General features: G+C 46.1%; 2 protein-coding genes across 3 annotated transcripts; one reads left to right on the top strand and one right to left on the bottom strand.

Annotated features, from left to right (window-relative positions):
- Positions 1 to 60: 60 nt before the first annotated feature.
- COQ6 (coenzyme Q6, monooxygenase) lies at positions 61 to 9,548 on the bottom strand. Its single transcript, XM_068165612.1, has 12 exons — positions 9,380 to 9,548; positions 8,986 to 9,120; positions 8,200 to 8,258; positions 7,006 to 7,129; positions 6,449 to 6,579; positions 5,959 to 6,066; positions 5,794 to 5,856; positions 4,650 to 4,757; positions 4,043 to 4,245; positions 2,577 to 2,692; positions 2,008 to 2,174; positions 61 to 220 (listed from the first exon to the last, which is right to left on the bottom strand). The coding sequence occupies exons 1-12, from the start codon at positions 9,537 to 9,539 to the stop codon at positions 191 to 193; spliced, it is 1,404 nt and encodes a 467-aa protein (XP_068021713.1). The 5' UTR covers positions 9,540 to 9,548; the 3' UTR covers positions 61 to 190.
- Positions 9,549 to 9,736: 188 nt separating this feature from the next.
- On the top strand, positions 9,737 to 18,697 carry FAM161B (FAM161 centrosomal protein B). 2 transcript variants are annotated; one of them, XM_068165530.1, is made up of 9 exons: positions 9,737 to 9,797; positions 9,881 to 10,122; positions 11,175 to 11,725; positions 14,018 to 14,355; positions 14,734 to 14,861; positions 15,286 to 15,453; positions 15,948 to 16,047; positions 17,415 to 17,545; positions 17,692 to 18,697. In XM_068165530.1, the coding sequence occupies exons 2-9, from the start codon at positions 9,974 to 9,976 to the stop codon at positions 17,807 to 17,809; spliced, it is 1,683 nt and encodes a 560-aa protein (XP_068021631.1). In that variant the 5' UTR covers positions 9,737 to 9,797; positions 9,881 to 9,973; the 3' UTR covers positions 17,810 to 18,697. The 2 variants fall into 2 exon arrangements, with proteins under 2 accessions (XP_068021631.1, XP_068021632.1); XM_068165531.1 differs by having other exon boundaries at positions 9,739 to 9,797; positions 17,789 to 18,695.
- The last annotated feature ends 316 nt before the right edge of the window (positions 18,698 to 19,013 follow it).

Here is a 19,013-nt window from a genome sequence, read left to right as displayed (position 1 = left end):
GGAAGAGACTCCAAATCCTCTTGGGGAGAGCAGATAAAGCAGAACTTTTGCAGGAAGGAGTGGATGATGTAATACACAGCTCAACCCTTTGCTTTTATTGTTGAGTTCTGTTATTTAAATGTAAGTCAGTCACAGTCCTTATAATGGCAGTGCATTCACTGGTGACTTGCTGTTCCAAGCTGACAACAGATCACTTGCTGGCAAAAGCCATGATTTGCTCCTGAAAGAGAAGAAAAGGGTAAAGGATTTATAAGTTGGCATGAAGCATACATCCTAGAAAGCTGTTAGTCTCCTTCCCCTTTATATGTATTTGGGTAACAACTCTGGGTCAGCTGAATTCTAGCCAAGTGCAGAGCAGCCAGCCCTCTCTGCTGGGAAAGTAAAGAAGTTGCAGCATTCCTTCCCTTCTCAAGACAGACATCTTGCTAGTGGCAGCTGCTCTGCCTTAAGAATTTACTGCTCTTCAGCAGTGTTTTAACTGTGACCATAACATCAAGGAAAAAGGTCACCCCTGTTTAACAGGAAGTGACTTGAATTTGTGAAATAAAAGATTCCTCATGTCTGCATTTGAATCTATTTTGAATGTGCTTATGAGCTTTGAGAGCAGGTGGCTTAAGGAACCTCATGAAAATCCAGCAGAATTTAGGCAGACAGGCTGCAAAGAGGGGGTCTGTGTTCAAGACTGAACCTCTTCACCACTGCCTCTCTCAGGTAACTTCCATTAGAATAGAATAAACCAGATTGGAAGAGACTTTCAAGACCATCACGTCCAACCCATCAACCAATCCAACCCACCTAAACAACTAACCCATGGCACCAAGCACCCCATCCAGTCTCCTCCTGAACACCTCCAAAACAGAGACTTGGACTTTCTACTTCCACACGAGGCAATACTACTTTATGGGGAGGGTGATGGAACACTGGAACAGGCTACTCAGAGAGGCTGTGGAGTCTCCTCCTTCACTGAATAGAATAAACCAGGTTGGAAGAGAACTTTGAGAGCATGGAGTCCAACCTATCATCCAGCACCATCTAGTCAACTAAACCATGGCACCAAGCACCCCATCCAGTTTCTTCCTAAATACCCCCACTGATGGTGGCTCCACCACCGCCCTGGGCAGCCAATTCCAATGGCCAATCACTCTTTCTGTGAAAAAATAGAAATCCTAACCTCCAGCCTAAACCTCCCCTGGCACAGCTTGAGACTGTGTCCTCTTGTTCTGGTGCTGGTTGCCTGGGAGAAGAGACCAGCCCCCACCTGGCTACAACTTCCCTTCAGATAGTGGTAGACAGCAATAAGGTCTGCTCTGAGCCTCCTCTTCTCCAGGGTAAGCAACCCCAGCTCCCTCAGCCTCTCCCCATAGGGCTTGTGCTCCAAACCCCTCCCCAGCTTTGTTGCCCTTCCCTGGACACATTCCAGCAACTGAACATCTTTCCTAAACCGAGGGGCTCAGCTGTCCAGTCACCTGATCCTATTCTTAGACGTCAGGTGCTTCACAGAGCTGTTTTTTCATAGTGCATTTCTGGAATGCAATTCAAGGTTCCACATTTTAATTCTGTAGCAAAATAAAGATGTCTAATGATTTCTAACCTCTAATTACTGATAGAGTTCGTTAGAATAGAATAGACCAGGTTGGAAGAGACCTTCAAGATCATGATGTCCAACCTATCATCCAACCCCACCTAATCAACTAACCCATGCAACCAAGCAGCCTGTCAAGTCTCCTCCTGAACACCTCCAATGATGGTGACTCCACCACCTCCCCGGGCAGCCCATTCCACTTGGATCCCTTCCTTGTGCTGTAGGAGAAAACAGTTACTGCTGAGCTGTCAGTTGTTTAGGAACTCCTCAGGCTCCTTCAGGACACAAAAATCTCAGTGTGAACAAGTAACATTTTCTGAACAAAAAGGTTTTGTGTAAAAAAAAAAATCTCCTCCCAGCTGCTTTGTGTTTCAATGAATAGTCCTGGACTCTTTCTACAGCTCTCACTGAAGTGAGATTCTTACCTTGACAGGAGGCAGGGCGTTTGTGGCTTGCAATCCCCATGTCCTCAGCAACACCAAGGGAGTCAGCTTCGTGGAGTAAAGCCTCTTTAGCATATCAGTAGCAGCTATCAAGGAGACATTGTGCCTCTGACGCTCTGTCTCGAACTTTAAGAGATGTTTTAAGGAGCCTAGAAGAGATGATTGGATGCTTTGGTTAGGACTGCCACAAACAACTGTGCCTCTTATCTCTATAGCAGTCTTCACTGACAACTGAAAACACAGAAAGAGGGAAGTGGTCCCTTTTAATAAGGGCCTCCTTCCCTCAGTTAGTGCTCTTCATCTCACCCCCTCTTTAACTTCCATCCTGCAGAATTTATTTACTTTTAGGCAGCTTTGAGATTTGTGGCATGGGAGCTGCACCCAAGATTCTTTAACTGCTCCACAGCCAACTGGCAGCAAAACAGTTTTGCTTCAAAGACACTTCTGAAGCATGCTTAAACCTGCACAGAGGCCATGCTTGTTCTGGTGTTAGCAGCAAAGGCCTGTCAGACTAATCAGCTCCCTGCCACTCCATTGTCGTGGATCCTTACCCAGATCACTCCCATTGAAGGATGCTGCACGGAGGTGATGAGCTAAACAGGCAATGTCACCAAAGCCCAGGTTCACACCTTGGCCTGCAAGTGGGTGGACTCTGTGAGCAGCGTCCCTGGAGCAAGAGAAGAGAGACATTGATATCCTTTCCTGAAGGAAGCCTTAAGGGCTGGCAAGCCCCAGAAGGGATCAGTACAGCATTCCTCATCTCTCTGCTATGAGCACCACTTTAGGACAGCATACATGCTGCATGCACTACCTCCTTGTGTGCTGTGCTTAACTACCTAACTGCCTCTGCAGCTGCAAGAAGCAAGACAAAGGGGAAGTAACATAAAAGTAGGTGACCAGCCAAGGTCTTCCCTCAGAGGACAGCTCCACATGTGGAACAGGCCTTAATGTTTTTTCCTAAGTGCCCTGAGCACAGCAGGAGCTATGACTCTGGGACCTTTCACAAACACATAGCCATCATGAATGCAAAGAAGAAGTGGAATATCAGTGAACAGAAACAAAAATCAGGTTCTTTTATGACCAGACATACCTGTAAAGGGCAAAGCCATACATATTGATAAAGGAGTTTTAGAGAAATGTTAAGTTTGGGCATGAAATTAAGGTCATGCACTCTGAACAGGCACAGGGTAGGTCACAATGTATCTGAAATGCTATACAGCATCCAAGTACTACTATCAACTACCAGTGTACTGCAGCTGTGGTAGAAAAAAACACATGCAAGCTTAGAAGGTAAAAGGTGAGGCATGTTCCTGTAAGGCACCATGCAAAAGCTTATGGCATCCCATCTGGAACAACTTGTGTTGAAGAAAGGGGGGTTTAAAACTCAAGCTGGTACACGAAGAACAAGGCTGGGGGAAGAACAAGTCCCGCATGGGATACCAGACTGTGTCATGGGACTACACAAACCAGAAAAGACAACTTCCCTCACAATTTACACAGCACACACCGTGGGCAGAGGGCTACTCACACAACAGAACTTTGTTGACACAAGAGCACAGGGTAAAAATTGAGCCTGGATATAAATCACTCCGAAACAATGACTTGTGTCGAACTGTCCAGGGTGTTGGCTGGGAGTTGCTACACTCACATCTTTCCTAAGCACAGGCCCCACTGGCTGGGAGCTGTTACATCACTTCTAAGCACAGGCCCTGCTGGCTGGGAGCTGTTACATCACTTCTAAGCACAGGCCCCACTGGCTGGGAGCTGTTACATCACTTCTAAGCACAGGCCCCGCTGGCTGGGAGCTGTTACATCACTTCTAAGCACAGGCCCCGCTGGCTGGGAGCTGTTACATCATTTCTGAGCACACACCACACTGTCTGGGACTTGGTACACTCACATCATTTCTGAGCACACATCACACACTCACAAGACCACAGGATGTTAGGGGTTGGAAGGGACCTCTGAAGACCATGGAGTCCACCCCGGTCACTCAAGGATCCGCTGCTGACCTTACCCGATGAGAGCCAGGCGGTGCTGGACGTACTCTGTGGCATGCCCCATTCCAAGAGGGAACATGGCTCGGCTCTCTGGCTCTACTTTAGCAATGCTTGGGGGCAACTGTCGGACTGCAGTCCCCGAGGGCTTCAGGAGCGAAAGAGCTGAGCGGAACATGGCCCCGGCGGTATCAATGAAGTCGGAGTGGTTTATGTTGCTCCACTGAAAAAACCCACATCTTTAGATGGTAACCCAAACTACATGCACAAGAGAATCCAGCTGAAAATACCCATCTCAGTATGCCCCAAATACTGAATTTTAGCCACTTGGACAAAACCATACAGTAGAACAAATAAGTCCTAGGGTGCATAAGCTTCCAGCTAAGATGAGCCTACCCTTCCCACCTCTGGGAAACTGAGGGCAGCTTATCTGTGACCTTTGAACAAAACCAATTCAGTCCCAAGGGGTTATCTTTTCTTTGCTATGTGCCTTTTCAGTATCATCCTCACCAGGGGAAGGAACTTGAGAATTCACCTCTCTCATTACTCTTTTAGACTGCTGGGTTCCACTGTATTTTTCATGATTACAGCAGCCAGCCTCATACCTACCACAAGGCTGATACTCACAAAGGCAGAGTTGATGCTATCCACAAAACTTTCCTCGTCAATAGCAAGAAGTTCTGATGCATGCTCGTGAGATGTAGACCAGACCAGAGAGCTGGCAGTGTCAGACAGCTAGTTTAAGAGAACATCAAGGGTAAGTATCAAGAGAAAAAGAAGCAAAAAAACCCCAACAATGAGCAAAGATTTCCCCTCTGCCCTGTCCCACATCAGTCCCCCTGCACATTCTTCTTCCAGCCCAACTTGCTACAATAAAGTGAGAGAGCAGGAAAGGAAAACAAATGCAGTAACTGAAAAGTAAAGGGCAGGTGGACAGACTCTTAAGAGAACTAGCACAGAAAGGCACAGACAGAAATAAAGCTACTAGAAAAGAACAGGCTAAAAAGGGTTACAAATAAATGAGAGAGACCATGAATACAGGCTGGGCAGTGACTGGCTGGAAAGCAGCCCTGAGGAGAGAGACTTGGGGGTGCTGGTGGACAAAAAGCTCAACATGAGCTCTCAATGTGCACTTGCAGCCTGCAAAGCCAATCAGATCCTGGGCTGCATCAGGAGAAGTGTGGCTAGCAGGTCGAGGGAGGTGATCCTCCCCCTCTACTCAGCTCTGGTGAGACCCCACCTGGAGTACTGTGTCCAGTTCTGGAGCCCCTATTACAAGAGGGATATGGAGGTGCTGGAACGTGTCCAGAGAAGGGCCACGAGGATGATCAGAGGGCTGGAGCACCTCTCCTATGAGGACAGACTGAAGGAGTTGGGGCTGTTCAGTCTGGAGAAGAGAAGGCTCTGAGGTGACCTTATTGTGGCCTTCCAGTATCTGAAGGGGGCCTACAGGAAGGCTGGGGAGGGACTTCTCAGGATATCAGGTAGTGATAGGACTAGGGGGAATGGAATGAAGCTGGAGGTGGGGAGATTCAGGCTGGAGGTGAGGAGGAGGTTCTTCACCATGAGAGTGGTGAAGCCCTGGAATGGGTTGTCCAGGGAGGTGGTCGAGGCCCCGTCCCTGGAGGTGTTTAAGACCAGGCTGGATGAGGCTCTGGCCAGCCTGATCTAGTGTGGGGTGTCCCTGCCCATGGCAGGGGGGTTGGAACTAGATGATCCTTGTGGTCCCTTCCAACCCTGACTGATACTATGATGCTATGAATCACCTTACCGGAAGCAGCGCAATTGGCCCCGTGGGAAGGAACCTCTGCCACGCTACGTTATTGTCTGTGGCCTACAACGGAGAGAAGCAAACGGACAGTTACAAACTGGTGACCTGGATCACCTGTTTAAGCTGTTCTGCTGCTTATGGAGGAGTCAGTTAGCAGACTTTCACCTCAGACAAATGAAGAGTTGCCACTACAGCTGACTGGTCATACTGATGCTCAATGTTCTTAATTTCAGCTTCCTTCCGGACTACTGAGTTATGACCATCTGCACCAATCTGCAAAACAGGGATAACAAAGCAACCTCTTCAGCAGCTCCTAAGAAAGACAACATTCCAGTCTACAAACTTCAGCCTGCACATCCACATTTTTGGTTTATTCAGAAGGAAATAAAAGGTAAAAAATAAAAAGGAAAAAAAGTGCCCCAAACCAGAAGAGTTAAACCCTTCTGCCCTTGTCCAGCTCAGCAGAGTCACCTTCATCCGGCACAGAAAAGGCCACACACTGCGTCCCCCAGCAGCTCTCACAGAGTTAGCCACCCACCTCACTCAAGCCCTCCATGTGGGTGGAGGGGCACGCAAGGAATCAGAACCAAATCCAGTGGAAAGGACTTGGGTGAGCAATGATCCTTGACCAACAAGAAATGAGAAGTCTAGTTACCAGCAGTTTGGTCTGAAGTCTGCGTCCGTCAGCTAACTCAATTTGGACCCAAGGGCTCGCGTCACAGCTGGGAGAGGGAAGGGGCCAGGTATAGCCCACTGCTCGGCTTCCATAGAAGACCTCCACCCGGTCTGATGGGAACACAGAGTGCCACGGTCACAGCATGACAAAGACATGACAAAGGAAACATCACTGTAACAGCAAAGGCCACACATGCCCTAATGGCACCCAAAGAACTGACCCTTCCCTCCCCAAGGCAGTCTGCAAGGACAGAGCTGGCCAACCCTTTGTCATTGCACAGCCTGCTCCAGCAAGAAAAAAAAGTCTACATTTGGAGAGACTATGTTTTGAAGAACTACATATGGAACTGCTGTCCTGCTGTGTAACCTTTCAGAAGACAAGTTTCTCTCTCCCCACTCAAGAAGCTGCCTGTATCTCAAGAGTTACTTGTTGGATAAATCATCTTTTTCCCCTCTCATAAAGTAGCACACACCACAGAAAGCAAGTAACTGAAAGCTCTCCACAGTAAATGAAATATTAAAGAAGTTGTCCACTACCTGCTACTGCATCTAACTGTTTTGTGAGAGCAGACATAATGACATCATTCTCCACTATGTAACCCATGTCATCTAAGTCATCTTTCTCAAAAACGATCATGGCTTCTGAACAAGCATCCCACACCTACAAAGGAAAAATACACGACATGAAGCTACACCACGGAGTCCTCTTCCTCAGGGACCACGAATGGATACACCCATCTGAAGAGGGAAAGAATGTGGCAATCTAGAAGCACAGACACATCCTGGACTAGCATCTGTTCCCAGCTGCTGAAGTACACTGTGTAATTCCTTTCATACAGTGATCTAGCTTCACCTTAAAACTAACTGGAAAGAAAGTTTGTTATCCTTACCTCCCTGTTACATCATGAACATATAAAGCTACCCTACCCCTTTGCTGTAGGTTAACCCCAGCAGGCAGCTCAGCCCCACTAAGTCCTTCTCTCGCTCCCCCTCAATGGGATGGAGAAGAGAATTGGAAGGGTAAAAGTGAGAGAATTTGTGGATTGAGATAAAGTTGGTAAACCAAAAGCTGCACCAAAGCAAAGCAAGGAATTAATTCCCTACTTTCCCCTCTCCAGGAAAGCAGGGCTCCATCACATGGAATGGTTACTTGGAAAGACAAATGCTGTAACTGTCCCCCCTTCCTCCTTCTTCCCCTCAGCTTTTATTGCTGAGCATGACACTATATGCTATGAAATAATCCTTAAGTCAGTTGGGTTCAGCTGTCCTGGCTGTCCCCCCTCCTGGCTTTTTCTGCACCCCCACTTTACTGGTGCGGTGGTGTGAGGAGCAGTAAAGGCTTGGCTTGGTGTAAGCACTGCTCAGCACCAACAAAAACATCCCTGTGATACCAACACTGTTTCCAGCACACATCCAAACCACACCATCATGTAAGTTATTATGAATAAAAGTAACTATCTCAGCCAAACCAAATACAAACCTGTATCTTTATTCCTGTCATTCCTGACTAGTACCCATGCCTCCATGTCTACAGCTTCCTTTAGGGAGCAGCCTTTCAACCTGTAACATCAAGATTCTGAGGACTGCTATTTCTGAGCAGGCTGCCACTCCCCAGAATAGTAACAGGAATCATCATAAGCACGATCTGCCCTTTGCATCATGAATAGAAGCACTCCTGAGAATTCCAAGTAGACAGACACACAGGCATGTTTGCAGCCCTAAGTGAGGCACCTGCATTCGCCGGAATGGTTTCATTCTCAGGCTGCAGACGTGATCCCAGGCCCCAAAACCTGAAAAAGAAGGAGGGATGCAGGGAGACACAGGCTCACATGAGACACTGAGACCCCAACAAAACTGAAGCTCACTCCCCACTCTCCTCCTCCCTCCCTGGCTATCAATGCCCAGACTCTGCTTGCACCGTCCCCAGGCAGGGTCAGGTCTGCCTCAATACTTCCACAGCTCCAGCATCCCACATTACTTCATTGTTAACACAAGCCAGTAGTAAAGAAATGAGAGCTTTCCATGAACACTGACTTAACAGTCCACTCTCATTGAGCTATTACCAAGTAATAAAACAGTCACAGAAATGCATAGCCATGGTTGTTTAGAACGTTTCATTCTTCTTAAGGAATCAAGGCTCAAATCTGCCTCTAAAATGAAAATGAATCAGGAGTACAGAGTGCTAAGTGAATGCTTCTTTTGTGAACAGAACATCCCCGATGCCACAGAGAGCAAGTTACAGCCTTTCACTAGCCTAACATCACAAATATTCATAAAACAAATCAGACACCAGAACACAGATCCCTGTAGAGAGGGACACGGATGCGAGAGGATACCAGAACACAGATCCAAGGGGAGCCTCATTTAATCACCACAATGCAGCATACACAATACTGAGAGACAAAGGCAAATAACTCTGAGCTTCAGATGATGGCAGCACATGCTCAAGAGTTTTTCTTTAAACAAAATAAAACCCGTTCAGATATACTGTCTGAAACACAAAGACATCATACTTACTGCTTAGGAGGGTTGCTGATCCAGGGGAGATGGAACTGACCCTGTTACTGTAACTGTCTGGCATGCAATCATATTCTTTCCTAGGACCAGCCTCCAGCAAAGCAATCTTCTTATCTTGGAAGTGGCTATCATGCCCTAAAATAAGCAAGTACATTTTTGGTAAGAACGCTGCAACACCCTATTCCTGTATGCATTTTTGTAACAAAACAGACTAGACGCAAAGCTTAACAAGGAAAGGCCTTTACAATACAGGTTTTGACCAGGCAGGTAAAATTTTGCATTTTAAAGCGGAATGACCATAACCCTCTCACTGAGATACGCAACACGTATCTCATGTATGTGTAACCCCCGGCACCTGCGCCGCGGCCCGGCGCTGGCGAGGTCACAGCCTTACCCAGCACGGCGGCCATAGCGCTCCCGACCATACCCCCGCCCGACACCACCACATCGTAGAGCGGCGGAGCGGAGGCTACAGAGCGGAGTGGACCCCGCGGGCCGGCCCATAGCCGCCCACCGAACGGAACCAGCAGCCGCCTGCCGCACGCCACCGCCATCACAGCGGACGTGACGGCACGCCGCCCGCCCCCGAGCGGAAGTTGCTCCGGGAAACCAGGACAACGCAGCCCGCCGCGGGGCGCGCGCTACCCGCCACACCTCCTCCCGAGGGCCAATGGGCGATGGGCAGGTGCTCTCCGCTTTGAAGTCTGATTGGATTCTTGCAGACCAGAAGGCGGCGCCAGAACACTGCCGCCTTTGCCGATTGGTGGGAGCCGCGAGAGGCGCCGCTGGAGGTCTGAGGCGGCGGCCTGCAGGTGAGGGCAGCGCCGAGGCTGCGGGGAGGAATGCTGGGGTCTTATCCCCGAAACGCGCAGTTCTCAATTGTTTTTCCTTCCAGGTGACGCAGACCCCCACCCCCCCCTCAGGCTGTAACAGAGCAACTCCTGCATCTCCCGCCAAGGAGACGAGAAGCTGGGAGCTGCCCCGCGGTATGGGAGGTCGGGGGTCTCCACTAGAAACCAGCTTACCACACCAGGCACAGTTAAGCGGTGATCTCGGGCTATTCGAAGAGGATGAGGAACTGGAGGGTTTCATGCGGGAGGCAGCAGTCCTGCGTGAAAAGCTGCGGGAGGCTCTCAGGTAGGAGGGGAGCTGGCATGGATGGGAGAATGGCATGTGGGATTCCTGCCACTTTTGGCCAGTGACGAGATGAGGCTTCATGCTCTGAGGTACACGTGTATGGTACCAAAACTCTGTCCACAACTATATTCACATAAGACATGAACAGTGTAAATCCTGTTCCTGCTCGTCAGCTAATCACACCTAAAATTTGCTAGCAGATCACACCTTTCTATCCACTGTCCAGTCTCTCCTTCTCTCCCTTGGGCCTCTTGTCTTTGTGGTCAGTCCAGCTTGAAGTTCACTAGCAGATCTCACACACTCATGCTCTTGCAAAGGAAATAGTTTGAATAACAGACTGCAGCAAGCACCAGGGAAGTGTATGGACCAGGAGACTGTTTACATGCGATCAGCACCTTCTACTCACCCCCTCCCCACCCCCATTTTCCTGTTCTTGGTCCTGATCCTTCCTTTAACCCACATTTATTCCTTCCCTAACTATCTCTTTTTACTCAGTTTCACAATCACCCTCAAACAGCCTATGAGGACTTTGCTGTTCCACTGAGACCCACTATGATCAGTTATGTGCTCTTCTCAAATATCAGCTTCAAAGTTGCCAGGTGAACCCCTTAAGAGTTGCCTTGAGGCAGTTCTTTGCAATAGCCCTTCCATCAGCATTTTCAGAATGCTGGCATTTAGTACTACTTGCTAAGATTTTTGCATCTATGTACCTAATTTGTCTTTTATGTTGAGTAGCTATGAGCCAGATCTCCCTACAATTGGGACTTGCTGGTTTATATGTGGCCTTCCTGGCAATAGAGGGCTACCAACATCATAAGTGGTATTACAAAGCTAAGTAGGCATAACTGCCATTTTATATGTGAAAGTTGAAAAGAAGCAAAGCTCTGCTCAGGAACTTTGGTAGCAAAGCAAAATATAGAGCCTCAGGAGGATGAGCCCTAGGCCTGTCTTTTAATCAGCAGCTCAGCCTCCAGTGTCTTTATTCTAATCAGCAGTGTCTCCCTTCTTTTACCAATTTCACTTATGTCCCCTTCACAATGTCTTTGTCCTAGTCATACATCTGGTAACAAAAGGCAGTCCAGTTCCTTGATTGACCTCACCTTGGACAGTACCTGGGATCAGCAAAAGCCTAAATCCTGCCTGAGGCCAAAAAGTGCTTCATCTCCCTGGATTCCTTCCATCACCATCCCTCAGCCTTTCCAAATGACGCTGCGGGAAGCGCGCAGAAAGTCCCAGTTGATGAAGGCATACATGTTTCTTGAACTAGACAAACACAGAGATAAAAGGCAAAGCCAGGATGAAGTTGAATGTCAGAAACAATTCCGGGCCCAGCCTGTACCTGCCCATGTGTTTCTGCCCCTTTACCAGGAAATAATGGAGCAGAATGAGATTCGCAGGCAAATAGCGACACAGAAAAGAAAGGAGCTGCTAATTTCAACTCAGCGGCCCTTCAGTTTCCTGGAGAAGGAGGAGAAAAAGAAAGAAGCTATCAGACAAAAGTTCCTGGCAGCAGCAACCCCAAGCCAGAGCTCCAAACAGAAGCAAGCCAGTAAAAAAGTTCCTAAATCTACTTATGATCCACTCCTTGGAGACAAACTCAAAGGTAAAATGCCAGGGCTTCTCCTGTAACACACAATCCCCTGCCTGTCCCTCACTGTCTCCATGCTGGGAGGTAGGATCATGGCCCATAGGGCATTACCTGAAGTATAAAGCCAGTATCATTACATCCCCTGGTGTTGCCTAGTCTCCTGTGTACCACTGTCATTACATTTCATCTAGACAGCCTTACAGTACAGGAGAATGTCCTAAATTCAGCAGCCTTGCATCAGTGTTGGCAGCAGCAGTTCTGTACCAGTCCCCAGAATACATGTGTACACCAAGACAGATTTCCACACCCCTTCTGCTGCAAATCTTAACAGTTTGTGAATCCTTCCCTGCCTTGGATTCCAAGCCTAAAGGGACTTGAATGATTTATGGCACAAGTGTGAAAACAAATGTCCGTGGTCCATCTTGGTACTAACAATTTTATCCTAACACAAACAATCTGTACTGCACAGAACCCCTAGAGGAAAAGTATTTCCTGAGTCTAAATCAGGCTCAGTTCTAAATGACAGTGCAGTAATCCAGTCTCCTGCCATTCTCTAATACTACTTTCCCACTTGCTTTCCAACTTAAGTGCTACAACAGGTAGTAGGTGCCAGGACCATTCTAGACAGAGGGACAGACAAAGTAAATATCCTGATGCTCGCCTTCTTTCAGGTGGCTTAAGCCCCCCCAGTTTTGAAGCAAGCACTACAGACTCCACACTTGAATATAGGAACTAAGCCAGTTCTTGATAATTCTCATTGCTTTTCTTACCCTTTCCCCCCTCCACTGTTTCCCAGTATTCTCTTCTTGAGTATATACCAGTTCAGTTTTCATTAGAAAACATCGTGCTGTGGTGTGCTAAATTAAATGGACTATAAAGGTAAAAAAGAGCAAAGGAGACAAACCCCCTGTTCTAAGAAAGGAGGAGCAATGAACATTTCATACCTGAGTCAATGCAAATTTGTAAAGAGATGAAAAAAAAGCTTATTTTTGCAAACAGCAGTATTGATTTTTGTTGTTGTTGCTGTTTGTTTTCTAAAAAGCAAAGACCCAACCCACAGCCAATTGTTTGCATTTAGTGCTGCACAGGAAAGGACTCACTTTGGTGCTATACATCATCTTTCCAGGGGAATTATTTCACAGAAGTCCTAAGATTCCATCAAATGCTCCCTATTTAAAATCTTTTCCAATATAGACAAACACTGCTGGATATCACAGAGGAAAGGGTCAGAGTGGCTGGAGAGCTCCCAAACAGAGAGGGACCTGGGGGTGCTGATTGACAGCTGCCTAAACATAAGCTAGCAGTGTGCCCAGGTGGCCAAGAGGGCCAATGGCATCCTGGCCTGCATTAGGAATAGTGTGGCCAGCAAGAGCAGGAAAGTGATTGTGCCCCTGTACTCTGCATTGGTTATGCCATACCTTGAGTACTGTGTCCAGTTCTGGGCCCCTCAGTTTAAGAAGGACATCAAAACACTTGAACATGTCCAGAGAAGGGCAACAAGGCTGGGGAGGGGTCTGGAGCACAGCCCTATGAGGAGCTGGGGTTGTTTAGCCTGGAGAAGAGGAGGCTCAGGGGAGACCTCATTGCTCTCCCCAACTCCCTGAAGGGAGGTTGTAGCCAGGTTGGGGTTGGTCTCTTCTCCCAGGCAACCAGCACAAGACGACACAGTCTCAAGCTGTGCCAGGGGAAGTTTAGGCTCAAGGTGAGGAGAAAATTCTTCACTGAGAGAGTCATTCGTCATTGGAATGTGCTGCCCAGGGAGGTGGTGGAGTCACCATCCCTGGAGGTGTTCAAGAGGGGATTGGACGTGACACTTGGTGCCATGGTCTAGTCACGAGGTCTGTGGTGACAGGTTGGACTCTATGATCTTTGAGGTCTCTTCCAACCTTAGTGATACTGTGAACAGGCCATTTGGATCACTCAGTCAACATAATGACAAAGTCCCACATGAAAAGTGCGATCCTGATTAATCAACACAACACTTCTGCAAGACTAATGGCACAAGCTACCTAAGAATAGGAGGAGGAGGCCTGTCAGTAACTTACTAGAGTAAGTGAAAGAGATATCTAGAGATTAATGCCTAAGAAATAGATTCTACCATGATTACTCTGGTATCTTTGAAGCTTGTTTTTCCTGGGAGGCAAAGAGAGTGTGGCTGGAAAGCAAGGAGAGGGGACACAGGATGCCTGCTGTCTCCTATACATGTAGCTGCAGCCCTCATACAGAAAAGTTTAGAGTTGTGCAGTGGCAACTTCACAGCCTTTGATGTCACTCATTCTTCTCCTTGCTTTGATTTTGATCCATTAGAAGCTGAACTCTACAGAGAAATCCGCATCCAAATGAGAGCAAAGGATTTGCTTAAGAGCTCCGTAGCTCCCATAGATACGAGCGCCTGTCGGAGAGAGCCTCAGTCCCGAACTGCCACTAAAACTAAGCAGGAAAGACTTGGCTTCTTGCAGGACAAAAGTTTCAGCTTCAAGCCAAGGATTAATACAACAGTACCAGATTTTGAAGGACTTTACTGGGCATTTCAGAGGGAAGCAGTGAGGAGGCAAGAAATCAAAGAGGCAACTCGTATTAAGCCATTCAAGCTAAGAATCTCCAGTCTCCGTGGCAGGCAGAGGCAGGCTAATGACAAGACAAAGGTGAGATGGCTGGGTATTTCTGTGGTACTGCTTTCTCCAGTCAAGACAGCAACTGCTTAATTTGTTATCATGTTTATAGATGGTTAACATCCTGTGACCTCTGTCCTTGTTTTGGGAGTACTGCAGAACATGAGGACAAAACAGAGAACGAAATTCTATACAAAGAGATGAGCTATGACAGCTAAGGCTCAGCCACCCTTCCATACTTATAAGCACTCTCCTTCCCCTCAGCCCCTCTCTGTGTAAATCCCTGCTGATGGAAGAGAGAAGAATGAGTGCACTGTCCATATGCCCCAACTGTTCTTTTTCATAGACCAAGAACAGAGGAGATTCTGTAGTGTAAACACACACATTGAATAAAGTTCCTTTTTTCCCCAGGATTCTCAGCCACTTTCCACGGCTTCAGTGCAAAGAAGTCATTCTTTGACTGGCCTTTCTTCTCTCTCCTCCAACACCCTTCCAGTGTACATTACAGATGCAACTAGAAAAAGAGAATCTGCTATTAGGTGAGTAGGAAAGTTTGCCTACAAGACTACACACCAACTAATGACCACAATGGAAGAAAATATGTTGGTGTTTTTCTTCATCACATCAACCACACAGAAAATACTTTCCCTAAATGTTTCTCTGTCATCTTTCTTTGCTAATTCCTCCTCTGCATTCAACTTGATTTCAGAGCTGCAGACTTACTGGAGGGGTTCAGGAGGAGACCTGACTGGGTGCTTGGTTGCATGGTTTAGCTGATTAGGTGGTGTTGGATGATGGGTTGGACACAATGATCTTGAAGGTCTCTTCCAACCTGGTTTATTCTATTCTATATGTCTGAAATGATGAATGAGATTATGTAATTCTCAGAGTACTCCAAAAGTTAAATTCTCTGCTAGTGTGTAGTCTTGCATGAGCTCATTAGTAAACTTCTTTTCTGTACAGACACTCCCAAGATACCAAAAAGGAAGGGGACAAAGAAGGAAGGAATTGGGTGGAAAAACAGAAAAAGAAATGTCAGGCTATCCAAAAGTCAGTGAACAGCCGAGCAAAAGCTCTGGATCCACATAAAAGTCTGGAGGAAACACACAAGGAGAAGTTGAAACAGAACTGGTTAGTATCCTATTTGGCAGAGAAATAACCATTTACTCTACTCACTGGGGATCATCAGGCAATTCCTTAGGAGGAATTTGGTCTAAGAACTTTCCCAGCCTAACTTTTTTGGCTGTCATACCCATTCCACATTAATGTGGATTTCTTCACAATTTCACGCTGCCCCTTCCATAGGGAACCTTTAGATCAACATTTGTGGACACTAACTTGTACAAACAAGCCAACTGAAATGTGTCTTTTGGTAAAGCACACAAAAGACAAGGTTTTCTGAACATCTCAACTCTGGTTCTCTGCTTGCAGGCTAGTAATAAAGCTTTGCTAATGGGTCACAGCTTGCCAGCAATAGGATTCGGTGTTTTTTTTGCTCAGCTTTTGGAATCAAGAGAATCACCAGAGCTATTTCTTAAGGGGAAAATGGTTATTGAGCATGTATTCTTCTTTATCAGCTGCAGTCACAGGGAACCTGTATTAGACAGACAATTTTTCCATTTCAGGCAAAATATGAGAGAGAGAACAAAGCAATACAGAAAGGAGCTGGAAGAAATGCAGCTGCGAATGAAGGACAGACCATACCTCTTTGAACAGGTCACCAAGGTAACTAGTTGGTCAAAGTTCCAGAGTGTTTGTGGGTGACAGGATGTGTTACTTTTTGTTGAAGACAGGCATTAAGAAATCATCTCAAGTTAATTTGTGAAGGAGAAGGTACAAACAGTTGCACAGTCTTATGCCTGTGCTCAACATTAACAGACAAGGGTGACCCAGGTATTATTTGGATTCTTTCACACCACTAGAAAAGACACTAAAGCTTCTTTCTTGCTTATAGAGCTTTCCAGTCCCTAGTGTATTTTGCAATCAAAATATACAGTCTGAAGAAAGTCAAGGCCTTATGACACAAGAAATGATACAAACAGCTATTCTGCACCTACGCTCTAGAAACTGTAAACTTTTTTACGTCTTAAAAACCTCTCCAGCTGAGCACTTTTTCCTTTGTGCCCCTGGTACCACTAGAAAAAACATTAACAACAATTAGGTTGCTTCTATCACCTTGAAGCTCTGCTATCTGTGGTTGCACTCAGCACATCTCATCCATCACACAGTACCAGCCGCACATCTGTATTGCACTTGAAGTGCAGATATCATCTTTGCAAGGTATTTTTTTCCCCCCTGGGTTTTCTTTTTCAGTTCTGTCACCTTGCAGGGATGATATGTGGTTAGAGACCCAGTGACACATTGATAACATGCTGATTCAAAATGTCTCCATAGAAAGTAACCTTCTGGGTCAGGCTTTCTGTTCAGATGAGTCATCAACGGAGGCAGAGAACACATTTGTATGATAGACATTAGTAACATTTTTGTTTGCCATATTGGCAAGAATTCACTGGTATCAATAGCATTTACTCCTGCTGAGACACGATTTCTATCCTTCTGCAACTGGCCAGTTCCTGTGGTAGTCAGAGGTGACATTTTACATTGATTTGTAAGATATATTTGGAGGCACTAAGGGTATAGAATGCAGGATGCATGGTTTTCAGTTTCATGAAGCTAAGCTGATATGAAGCTATTTCACAGGTGCTCTCCATTTATTGAACTCCACCCTCAGTGCTTACAAATTACAAGCAAACATGCTCCCAGAATTTCTCATAACCTCTCTTTTGCACATAGTCTCAATGTGAATGTCAGGGTCAGACATATGTATGTATGTATGGTGAGACTGGAATGCTGTAGCAGCAAAAGGAAAAAAGAACAGGAGCAGGAAAAAGGGTGCTCTGGCTTTGAGAGACATGAGACATTGTCCTGGTATTCAGTTTGGGGACTGTACTGCATGGATGACAAACATTTTGCATAAGGCCTGTGCAGTCCTCCTGTTCTTGTTAGATGTGTCAGCCATGAACTTCAAAACAACCTCAGTGTTGTGGGGAAGCCCCAGTTCTATGCTTACTGATTCAGTTTTGATTTCACAGCGTGATGCTCGTCAGGGAGCAGAGCAGCGCTATAGACACACCCTCCAGCAGGCTGGGCTAAGTGAAGAATTTGTAAGGGAAAAAGGGAAAGAAGCCACTGACTTGCTGGAAGAAGAATCTGATGTTCACAGGTAATAAAGCCAATGCAGTAAAACTCTTCAGCCTTTGACTAAAAATATTTTCCATGTTCATGAAAACATTCCAGTTTATATCGACTAATATAGGCAACAAATCAACTTTGCTCCTCTTATTAAGCATCATGGCTTCTCTATCTTAGCTACTGTGGCTCCAGCACTCTGTTTCTCATGCATGGGGCAAAGCAGCAAGTAAGAAACACAGAAATTAGCTGTATTAGACAATCATTATCTCTGCAGAGCGTCCAGGCCTTGGGGTGAAAAGGACAACTGTACCATAGAGGAATGAGAGCCTCGAGAGGAACTGAATGGAAAGGAAATGGCAACATAAGGTCTAGCAGAAGAATCCTGTCATCTCTTCATATTTAATCAAGATTCTCCAGGTTAATCCTTGGGAACTTTATGATTTAGGATGACACCTAAGATGTGTGAACTTAGTAAAGGAAAAAAAAGAGACCAGCTGATGTTTAGAGCACATTTTGTCCAGCCCAGCAAACCCTGCAACCTCCCTTAGTCTTCACAAGCACCCACGTGAGCTATTTCACTTTCTTGAACAGGCAACAAAAGTTTTAAAGGTAGAAGGCTTTTAAACAAGGTAGTTCTAAAAAAATACAACACCTTAACTGCTTCAAAAAAGACTCAGAGGGAACTCTGGTTCTTTTCATTCACTCATTACCAGCTCCCACATTGAAAGACTGTTGCTTCTTTCCTAATGAAAACACTCCCATATTTCAGTATTTGAAGCTGTTTTAAGATCCTACCAATTTAGGTCATTGATTTGACTTGAAAAACCAACCAGAATTATGAAGAAAGTCATCATTCAACAGTGCATCACTTTGGATTGCTATGGACATAATTATACCATTACTGTAATATCAAAGATGGATTTCAGTGGAAGAAAGACTAGGGATTACCTGTCAGCATGTTGCACTCAAATGCCTGGCACATCTTCCATGCTGTATTTCATGTATGAGTGGTCTTCCTTTACCTGACAGTAATAATGATCTCAAAATTACCAACCTTAACCACCTGGAATGCTTTCTGAGAATTATATTAAAGCACTCTGAGATGATAAAAAAAAGACTATAATGTTTCTGCATTGTCCACCTTCTTTATCAATCATCCTTTGCAGTATCACTGTTCATCCTTGTCACCTCAATCTGTTTCTGTAACAACAAAACTCATCAGAAATAGGGTACCTGTCAGAGCTACCACATTAAAGATGTTAAGACTGAGATAATGACATTTTTAATCATAACAAAGTACTGGATCCAGAACTTCTGCCCCTGGGATTTCAGGCTGCTGTGTTACACTTCTGCAGAGATCAGTAGGTAGCTGAATGCATTGGTTTGCAGCAGTCTTATTGAGTCAATCTCCACACTGTGAGGCTTAAGCATCCAGAAAGGTTCAAGGAAAGCTGTATCAGTGTACCAGCTTCTACTTAGGTTTAATTGTGTAGGACACA

This window comes from Melanerpes formicivorus, unplaced genomic scaffold (genome assembly GCF_026170545.1).
Source record: "Melanerpes formicivorus ecotype bairdi unplaced genomic scaffold, bMelFor1.0.p_v2 SCAF_90, whole genome shotgun sequence".
NCBI classification, from domain to species: domain Eukaryota; kingdom Metazoa; phylum Chordata; class Aves; order Piciformes; family Picidae; genus Melanerpes; species Melanerpes formicivorus.
This window is presented reverse-complemented; position numbering and strand designations above follow the sequence as displayed.

Excerpts from the sequence above, each read along its gene's own strand:
- FAM161B (XM_068165530.1), top strand. The coding sequence starts at position 9,974 with ATGGGAGGTCGGGGGTCTCCACTAGAAACCAGCTTACCACACCAGGCA. Across the intron at positions 14,862-15,285 it reads AAAAGAGAATCTGCTATTAG|ACACTCCCAAGATACCAAAA; the intron begins GTGAGTAGGAAA and ends TTTTCTGTACAG. Across the intron at positions 16,048-17,414 it reads TCTTTGAACAGGTCACCAAG|CGTGATGCTCGTCAGGGAGC; the intron begins GTAACTAGTTGG and ends TTGATTTCACAG.
- COQ6 (XM_068165612.1), bottom strand. The coding sequence starts at position 9,539 with ATGGCGGTGGCGTGCGGCAGGCGGCTGCTGGTTCCGTTCGGTGGGCGG. Across the intron at positions 6,580-7,005 it reads ACAGTTAGATGCAGTAGCAG|ACCGGGTGGAGGTCTTCTAT; the intron begins GTAGTGGACAAC and ends TGTTCCCATCAG. Across the intron at positions 2,693-4,042 it reads CACCGCCTGGCTCTCATCGG|GGACGCTGCTCACAGAGTCC; the intron begins GTAAGGTCAGCA and ends CTCTTGCTCCAG.